Below are 10,641 nucleotides of genomic sequence, written 5' to 3'. Positions count from 1 at the left end.
TTGAGTCCCCCTCTGCCTGCATCGGGTGGCTCATCGCCCAAAATCGACTTGAGCCGGTGAATGAGCCACCACCGATGTAAATGTTCTTATGGCATAAAGTGGCGGTATCCTATTTATTTAATGAGGATGGAGAAAATTAAAAATGCTTTAATATTAAAAGAAAAGTGGGAGGAACCCATATGTTTCCTTCAGGACAAAGAGCTCGTTTGGTAGGAGTGATTATGATGTATAATACTCCCTCCATCTCACAAAATCCATCTCACAAAAACATCAAATTTTTGTGAAAAACATGAACATTTTTATCGTACACTACATCACAATTCCTTTACTTTTTATCTATATTTTTTATAAAGTGAGACCCTTATTCTACTCACAATACATTTTTATCTAACATTTCTTAAAACTCATGCCGCTCACAAATGTTCATGTTTTTGTGAGACGGAGGGAGTACGTCTGTAACACCCTAAATTTTGTTCTGTAAGAAATAATACTAAACACACGGCCTTTTATAAATCAAAAGCCCAAAAATATTATACTGATTTGAAGAATTCTGTATACCACCTACGGAGGTGGTATATGTACGTAATACAAATCTCAGCCAAACAACATATTATATTTTACAGATATTTTAATGTATTTTCCTATGACATATAGTAAAAAATATCTCAGTCAAACATATCACACTTTATCTCATACCGCATACAAGACGAGCCCCTAAGGCTATTTATTTAGTTATATTAATTGATATATTATAAATGGAATAATCCAAAAAGAAAATTTGAGACATTATTAATTAGACAGAGAGAATATTATTTAATTTTTATTTTATTATGACTTTAAAATTTGGTGATTCGATCTTAATAGTATTTTTTTTTAATAATTTCAAAATTTGGTGATTCGCTGAATTGGGTAATCAATCTTCTGCTTATTGATTTATTGTGTTTTATGCGTGTATATTGCATATTGATTATTGTCTCTTACATATGTGACAACACAAGTACTTGATCATTAGGAATCATTTTTTATGTATTTTTCCATTAAGATTTGACATATATCTTTTAGATTTGCAAAGAAGAAGGTTTGAAGTAGTGTTCTATATATATATATATAAATGTGTGGAAATGAAATTCAAAATGGGAGCTTAGTACGTGCAGGTGCAGGTAGCTAGTTGGAATTGGAATAAAATAAAAATGATAGGCTGCAAAGTTGATGAAGCAGAGAAAAAGAAGAGAAAAAAGCGTGGATGAATTATGTAAGTGTAACTACTGTTTCCAAAAACATTTGCCTGCAAGAAAAGAAGCACTCATGCATGAGGATATCTTATGATGATTCATTTTGTTTTATTAGTGGAATCATATCATTGAGCAATTGATACGTTGCAGCCCCACCCCCATATACACTTTTAAGAAATAACACATGCATATATCAAATGAAAGCTGATTTTTATTTATTCTTTCAGAGAGAAAAGACAGCCTAAAAGATCACTACAATTTAATGTTGTGTATACTACCATAGAGCAATTATGAGCTCTTACTGTTAATTTGCAGGAATTGGGATCCTGCAAAAAACTTGTTGAAAATTTTTGGACTCATTTGCAATGCAATTTGCTTTGCATCAAGGGGTATTATTATTTTTTCGAGTAAATACGATTGTTAGAGTATAGATACTCTATATTGTATTGTCATTATGTAGACCGTAAGAGATGGCGAGTACATAAGGTGTTAAGAGTTTTATCAGATTTGATATTCTTGAGGATAAGCACGTACAAATCTCCAACTAGAAGTATAATTATTGTCTACTTCTAATCTTCATAATAGCCACAAAATTGTTATGTAGCATGTGTATGGATCTTATTTCTTGAAAAACAATTATCAGATTGATAGATCAAGATCATCTAAGTAGAGTTCTCATCAAACTAGAACTTATGTTTTTATCTACGCAGGGGCGGATCCGGGATTTAATGTTAGGATGGGCTAAATTTGTTGAAATACATCGTCTGAAAATATTTACACGGGGTTCGCCCCCGAAGCAAAATTTTTGGAGTATTCCGTACACTTCATTTTCATACATTTTTTTAATAGTCACTTAATATAATAGCTAATTATTTGCAATTCAACATCAAGTAGATTAAAGCATATTAAGATATACTTATATATATATATATATTAAAAAATATATTTCATCTTCTAAACAAATAAACTAATTTTTATTATTAATAATTCGTAATTTTACTTTTAACTTGAGAATTGACTTAAATTCAACATTAAAAATTAACTAAGAAAAAAAAAATAGGATAAAAATAATATAAATATAACAAATCAGTGTACAATATTAAGCAATTAATCTGGATAGTTGGATACTATAAACAACATATTATATTTCTTATTTATATACATATATATATATATATATAGATATATAAAATAACATAATATATATATATATATATATATATATATATATATATGTATTAAAAATAAAAATAAAAACTCAAAAATTGGGAGGAGGCTGTTGCTCCCCCTGGATCCGCCAGTGCATCTACGACTAGGAAAAGATTAACTTGGGCTACAATAAAATATTGAAGGTATAAAGTAAGGAGGTCATATTTCGTTCAAGATGGCTGGGGGAATTTCGTGCATAATAGCTCTCGCAATGTAGTCGAGAATTTTTGTTCCTGCTAGGTGTCCTCCGGACTTATTACAGTCTGTAGTACTTTTTTTTGTTACAGTACTTTTCTTTACACTAGCAGAAGAGTGTTTGTGAATTATACACTTAAGAGTACATTGTAAAAGTGTTTATAAGGTCTTCTTAGTTTATTTGGTTCTTGTTCATCAAGGGATTAGGTGGTATCCGTCGGTGTTCACGCCTAGAAAGTTCGTCGTTGTCTAGCTTTCAATTGTCCAACGTTGGTGAGGTTTTGAGAAGATATAAGAGGCTAAGTAAGAGGGAGTCTTATTGTGTAACTAGTTCCTTTGTATATCTTAATTTCATAGTAGATACTTTCATATTATATAGGTATTCTATCATTGAACTGGGTTATTATTCTTGGTGTTTTTAGTGTGTGTTATATTATCTATTATATCATGTATATTGTGTAACTAGTTTCTTTGTATATCTTACATTGGCTGTTACAACATATCTCACCACATATTCTATATATTAGTCATTTTTTCAATGATCGAATTCAGGTGCATTAATTTTATAACATATGAGTTCGTTGTTGGGTGGCTTTTGGTGTTTGTGCTGCAAGAAAATATTTTCTAAAACTAGTTGCGTGTGTACAGCCGAAAACATATTGAAAAATGATTCTAATGTACATGCATACATACGTATATATTGAAAACAAATGTGGGATGCTTTCTTTTGGAAAAATCCACACAAAGGTAGTTAGAACGAAGTTTAACTATATTGAATAATTTTAAGACTTTTAGTTGATAATTCTAACTTTTGCGTCAAATAAAAGAAATGATAAATAGTTGCTATAATATTTTTATTTAAATCAGAATAAAAATTAATTTTTGAATTTATTAGTAAAATTTAAAAGCTTGGAAGTGAATAATTAAGTGCATAATATGTCGAAATCTAACCCAAAGGGGATTGCATAGCATCAATGTGAGAAAGAATAAATTAGAAAAAGAAAATGTAGAGTGTTGTATATTACTCCCGATCGCTTTACTTGTGTTTGTCTCGAAAGAGTATGCTTAGTTTGCTCGATATATATTTTTAATAAATATTAGGTGAGTTTATTGTGAGAGGAGAAATGAGTCCACTTTTATAAGTGAAATTGAGAAATAATGGTGGACCATTTTGATAAAGTTGTAAATAAGTGTTGAAAGTGAGAGAAAAAAAAGGGCTAAGTTTATTTGTTATAAGAGGTAATTAATCTTCTAAAATAAATTTTTAATTACTTTATATGTGTATATCAGTATATAGCAGTGAAAAGGGTTCAAATGAGAACCCATCTTATCGTCAAAATTATAATGCGATAATTTACACGATCATTGCGGTAAATTGTATACGTTGTATAATAAATTGATTCATTCAAAAAATAGAAATTTCTTTACTCATGGAATTCTAATCTAGGACTATATAAGAATTCATTTCAGTCAAACGATAAATCCACCGTAAAATTTCACAATCTAAGAGTTTATACTTCTTCTGTCCCGCGAATCTGGAGCAGTATTCCTCTTCGCGTTGAGCACTTTCTTTATATGATTTGTTTTACTTGAAATTAATTTTTCCATTAGCAGAGAATAGGATTATCTTAGGTGACGACAACTGAAGTCACTTCCAAGGAAAAAGAGCCATACACTACAAAAAAATGCGTAAATAGCGACGAAAATTACCGACGGCGGCGCCGCCGCCGGCAATTACCGACGGCAAGGCGGCGGCAAAAAAGGCGACCCGCCTTTTGACTATTACCGGCGCATTACCGACGGCAAACGGGCCGCCGCTAATTAGCGGCGGTTACGCCGTCGCTAATTTAAATATATATTAATATAAATATATATTATTTATTACCGACGGCAATTGCCGTCGGTATTTACCGGCGGCAACCGGCCGCCGCTAATCACCACCGCAGGAGACATCCGGCGATAGCACCACCGCCGTCCGGCCAAAATTACCGACGGCATTTTTCCGCCGCTAATTACTGACGGCAAATGCCGTCGGTAATTAATTTTATTTTTTTATTATTTTTTTTAATTTTCTTTTATTATTTTTATTTTTTTTTCATTTTTTTTTTCATTTATCATCTAATAAATTGATCAAAGATAAAAATACAAAAACATTAATTAAAATCAAATATATATTGAAACACAAGTGAAAATTTATAACTAATCAATCATCACCAATCCAAGATTATTACTAAGAATTCAAGATTCTTAGTAAGAAACTTATAATTATAACTTAAGAATGTTAATTTGATTAGTGATTCACTCATCAATCATCACCAATCCAAGATTATTACTAAGAATTCAAGATTCTTAGTAAAAATCTTATAATTATAACTTAAGAATGTTAATTTGATTAGTGATTCACACATCACTCATCACTAATGTAAGATATTACTTAAGAATTCAAGATTCTTAGTAAGAAACTTATAATTATAACTTAAGAATGTTAATTTGATTAGTGATTCACTCATCAATCATCACTACTCTAATATTATTGCTAAGCATTCAAAATTGTTAGTGAGAAACTGATAATTATAACTTAATAATATTAATTTGATTAGTGATTCACTCATCAATCAACACTAAGGTTATGAATGGTGTATAAACTAGATTGATACAAAAAAAAAAAAAAAAAAAAATTCGAAAATTAATAATAAATTAATTAATAAATATTTTTCCGACATAAAAATAAGAACGGAAACGAGCCCAATCCGTAATTAACAACATTTTTTGTATATCATCTCGATATATTATAAGGTTATGAATATATATGATATTGTAAAGTAGACTTTAAATGAATTAATAGATACTATATATATCAATAATACGAGTGTTCTGTACTGGTGACCATTCGAAAAAAACTTCAAGGTTAAGCGTGCTTGACTTAGAGCACAACTAAGATGGGTGACCGACTGGAAAGTTCGTCTAAATTATGCAATACTGTATAAATACCGAAATAAATTGTGGATATACATTAAAATAAATAAATAAATAAAATAAATAAATAAATAAAATAAAATAAAAAAAATAAATTAAAAAATATTACCGAGGGCAAATGCCGTCGGTAATGCCGTCGGTAATTACCGATGGCATTTTGCCCTCGGTAATACCTTGAACAACTCCGGCGTGTGCGCCACCACCGTCCGGTGGAAATTACCGACGGTGATCTCGCCGCCGCTAATTACCGACGGCATTTGCCGTCGGTAATTTTCCGGCAACTCTCTGCCGTTCAACGGCGGTATTTAACGGCGAAAATGCCGGCGGCTTCGCCGCCGTTAATTGCCGGCGGCGGCCAATCGCCGTCGGTAATGGCGTTACCGACGAGCCGGTTAGCGACGGCGAGTTGCCGCCGGTAACGCCGCCGGTAACCTTTATCACCGGCGGCCGTGTCTTATTACCGACGGCAAAATGCCGTCGGTAATCGTGCGTTTTTTTGTAGTGATATTATATCAAAATAATATTATTGTGTTTTTTTGAGCGAGGTATAAGGAAGGGATCAGCCCTATTAATCATGGTATATATTTCATTTGCTTTGACGTAATAAAAAATTCAGGTAAATGGTATAAATTTTCGGGCAACATTTTTCTTCGAGAAAGGGATAATTTTATGATACCTAAGAGAGATTGATATAATTTTATACTACCTTATAGAAATGGATAATTATATTATCATTAAAACCAAATATGATATAAAATATATTATTCCCACTTTAAGTAATAAATTTATACCTCATTATATTATTCCTCCATTTATAGGGATAAAAAACAACGGTCGTTAAATTTTTCCGAAAAATTTAAAATATCAGAACTGAACTTAAGTTAACGACCGTTTGTAACGGTCGTTAAATTAAAATTATATCAAAATTCAATAAAAAAAACCAACGACCGACAACCGGTCGTAGATACGGTCGTTATAAATTAACGACCGTTTCATTCGGTCGTAGGAAATAAAAAAAATAAGATTTAAAATATAAAAAAAAAAACGGTCGTTAATATTAAAATTTCGGTCGTTAAGGCCGCCTTTTTTCTAGACCGAAGATTTCGGTCGTTAATTTCGGTCGTTGCAGCCGCTGTTTCTTGTAGTGAACTAACAAACTAATTAATTGAGAAAAACTTTAAAAAATAAACAAAATTAATTAGATTCCACCTTGATAATTGCAATCAATTATTGATGCAAATATTTTATTTTTGGAGATACCTATTATTGCAAATGCAAATATGTAAAACTCGTTCAATTTGTTCTTTCAAACGAGCATCAAATAACTAATACCCCCCTAATCTTTTCATTAACTAAGAGATGGTCAGTATTTAATTTATTTATTGTGTATATAGAATTACGCAAATTGTCATTTTATTAAGTTAGTATATACCATAGCATCTACATATATAAATACCAAAATCGAATCATCTGATCCTAATTCTCATTTTACTTTTCAGATGCGAGTGAGTGGCTACTTAAAGAAAGCTGCACATGCCAGCACTTACTACTATATATTCATCAACATCATAATTCAAAAGGAACTAACTTTCCCAGTGAAACTATTCAGCTTATGACCAAATTTTATTCTCTTTTAATCATCATAAATTAATTGCACGGCTTTCGTTGATTAATTATATAATAAGTTGAGATTTATTGACGACAAAACTAATTATCCCGAAATTATATTTCATTGAAATTTTATAATTATTTACTTCAATTTTTTGGGCTACGATGGTTGATCAAACAAATTAACACCATAACAGGATAGCTCGTTACGCTCGGCAGTTTCAACTTTCAAGCCACTCATTCATAAATATGTTTTTAGATTTTAAATAAGTATAGAAATTCTTGAGTTAGATGAGGTTAATTGATGCTAAATTTCATGGACATATTTGTACCTGATTCATTTCTAATTGTTGGAGTTCAAATTTTGAACTTATAATATGCATTTTGTTATTTATTCACAAATTTCTATTTTGTAGGAATAATACACACTTGAAAAGATTTAATATTATTTCTTGTAACATTTGTAATTGATCTCATGGTATAAATGCTAGGTAAAAGTTGCATTCAAGTGAAAAGATAATAAAGTTGCATGGCGATAACTAGCTCTCTCACTCAATGCAATTCAATTATGGCTTGTAACTAATATTGATGAAGACTGCATTTCAAAAAATCCACAACTGAGTCATGTCTCACACTCGAAGGTAGAGAACAAAGAGAGCAAAGTGAGTTGTTTGACACAGTCTGAGAATATTGTTTTAGCACATTCTGCACAATATCTCGTATATATTTGATTATATCTAGTATAGTTTTGAGAAATGTGAGTCCTTTTCATATTGTTTACACTCGATCAATTTTGTGATTTACATCTAAATAGTGTGAATTGCTACGCCCTGAAGCACCTATAATTTGTGTATAATAAAAGTTATCTCTGCTATTTGTTTTAATATTTTCATTTGACATATCTATAACTTTCTTCCACTAATTTTCATATCAAGTGCACCAAAAATTGGCATCTATATAATTTCCTTTAAAAGAGTTGATTTACAATAATATCAATTTTTCTTAAGGCACGGTCTTTATTTCTTTATTTACTTATTTTTGTAGGTATAGGCTACTAGGCTAGTTCTTGAGTTTTAACCAGCATTTGCACCTCGTGCAATGCACGAAAAATATTTTTATATTTATATATTTGTATAAAATTGATGCCAATCATAATTATAAATATAATAAAAAATTAAATTTAACTGAAACTGAATATTAAAAAAAAATCACAATAATAAAAATTGATATTATGAAAAGGTAAATAAAAGTTCAAAAAACAAAGTAAAATAAAAATAAAAATAAAAATAAAAAGAATTGAAAAATAGATTTATTCAAAAAAGATGAGAGGGGAGAGAGAGTCTTTTTAAATTTTAATCTTAAATAAAATATTTACATAAAATATATCAAATTAAAGCTCTTATCGTAATCTTTAATTTGATATGCATATTAAATATTTTGTAATTAGTTGAATTTCACAATTTTAGAAAGAAATTATATAAAAAATAAAAAGATAAAGGAAAAAAAATACTCCTATATGGTTTACAAATATACCTTCAATTTTATTATAACTACAAAATTGTCACTCAATTTCGAAATCAATTTGAAATTAATTTCAAATTGGAATCTTGGCTTTTTTTAATATATTATAGATTATAGATGTAGCTAGAGATAAATATATATTTTAAAGCACAACTCGAATTGTCACAAATATAAACTTCCATAAATTGCATAATTTTTATTTATAAATAATTAATTAAGTACATTTTTTGTATATAAATTTCACTATAGGTAATTCAAGAATTGTTAATAAAATTGGCGCTTCAATTCAATAATAGCACAGATGATAAACCTGCTAAATATCTTGATCCACTCCATCGACTTCCTTAGATAAGGTCCTGATTAAATCCTAATTCTCGACTCCAAATGGGCTCAAATCAATAAAATTAATGCAATACTCCCAAAATAAAATAAAATTATAGCCAGGCTTTATATGTAATCATATATATGAACCCCAAAAAAGAAGGGAATAAATGTATGCACGTCAAGTTCATTGTCTCATTGTCTTGCAATAATTGGCACATCATGCCTTTTTTCTCGATCCATTCCAATTTTTCAAGTAACACACTTAAGCTTCCTTTCAAAATCGTATAAACTACCATCATAATTATATGAAGAAGAAAAGCCATAATTTTTTTTTGAATTAAAAGTTAGATACTTGATTATTTTTATTTTTATTTTTATTTTTATTGAGGGGGCTGGAAATTAATTAAAGGGCCCCCACACGCCACGCCCACTCTTAGTTATGAGAAAAGGCATGCATGAATAGAGAACAAAATCTCAACCCCAATCTCCTTGCAGTATAAATAATAAAGCCACCTACATATATATGTATGTTGAGTAAGAAAAGGTGGAGAGAGAGAGATGGAGGGGAAAGAAGAAGAAGAAGTGAAGAAGGGAAGTTTGAGAAAGGGTTTCTGGAAACCAGAAGAGGATATGATACTGAAGAAATATGTGGAGAGTCACGGCGAAGGCAAGTGGAGCTTAGTATCGAAGAAAACAGGATTGATGAGAGGCGGCAAGAGCTGCAGGCTGCGATGGAAGAACTACCTCAGACCTAACATCAAACGAGGCATTATGTCTCAAGATGAGAAGGATCTTATTATTCGCCTGCATAAGCTTCTTGGCAACCGGTACCTATTATTCTTCATTTTGCAAACTTTTTTGGGAAAACTCTTAACCTATCATTTCAAGATCTATCTTGGATAACAGTTGCTAAGACGTTTCTCCTCTGTTTTAATTTTTGGGTAGTTGGTCGTTGATCGCCGGTAGGCTACCCGGTCGGACCGACAACGAAGTCAAGAACTATTGGAATACCCATTTGAACAAGAGGCCCTCGAGGGCTCAAATTCACGAGCCGCCGCCGCCGCCCACCCTGATAGAAGCGGCGCCGCCCATCGCCAAAATAGAGGGGGGAAATGCAGGTACCTGGATTGGCAATGGCATGCATCCGGATTTCGAGGCCTACACTTACATGCCCATTTTGGACAATTTGGTTTATTCGGCGTCGTTTGATGAAATAATCATGCATGAGCATGACCAAACCATATTTAATTTCTATAGCTTGCTTAATTAGGGTAACGTTATATATAAGTTCCACTCAGATTTAGTATTATTATTATTATTATTATTATGCTCATGCTACCTGCAAATCTATGTTGTACTCTACTTACCTTTTGTGTGTTGGCACAATTAAGATTTCGGGTCGGAATTATGGCCAGTTTTTGTGTTGATTTATTATGCGATATACTATATTGCTTCGTAATTTTCCAATTAAATGTACATTTGACAATTCATACTTCAAGGTTGGGATTGAGATCTAGTCAGTATACCACACTTGATAGCCATTTTATATATTTATAACATTTATACACACACACAC

General features: G+C 31.1%; 1 protein-coding gene across 1 annotated transcript; it reads left to right on the top strand.

Annotated features, from left to right (window-relative positions):
- The first annotated feature begins 9,598 nt into the window (after positions 1-9,598).
- LOC130988257 (transcription factor MYB82-like) lies at positions 9,599-10,353 on the top strand. The gene is made up of 2 exons (XM_057912058.1): positions 9,599-9,892; positions 10,011-10,353. The coding sequence occupies exons 1-2, from the start codon at positions 9,624-9,626 to the stop codon at positions 10,333-10,335; spliced, it is 594 nt and encodes a 197-aa protein (XP_057768041.1). The 5' UTR covers positions 9,599-9,623; the 3' UTR covers positions 10,336-10,353.
- Positions 10,354-10,641: the final 288 nt, after the last annotated feature.

The sequence above is a fragment of the Salvia miltiorrhiza genome, chromosome 6 (genome assembly GCF_028751815.1).
Source record: "Salvia miltiorrhiza cultivar Shanhuang (shh) chromosome 6, IMPLAD_Smil_shh, whole genome shotgun sequence".
NCBI lineage: Eukaryota > Viridiplantae > Streptophyta > Magnoliopsida > Lamiales > Lamiaceae > Salvia > Salvia miltiorrhiza.
This window is presented reverse-complemented; position numbering and strand designations above follow the sequence as displayed.

Coding starts and splice junctions, on each gene's coding strand:
- LOC130988257 (XM_057912058.1), top strand. CDS start 9,624: ATGGAGGGGAAAGAAGAAGAAGAAGTGAAGAAGGGAAGTTTGAGAAAG. Junction 9,893..10,010: donor CATAAGCTTCTTGGCAACCG/GTACCTATTATT, acceptor ATTTTTGGGTAG/TTGGTCGTTGATCGCCGGTA.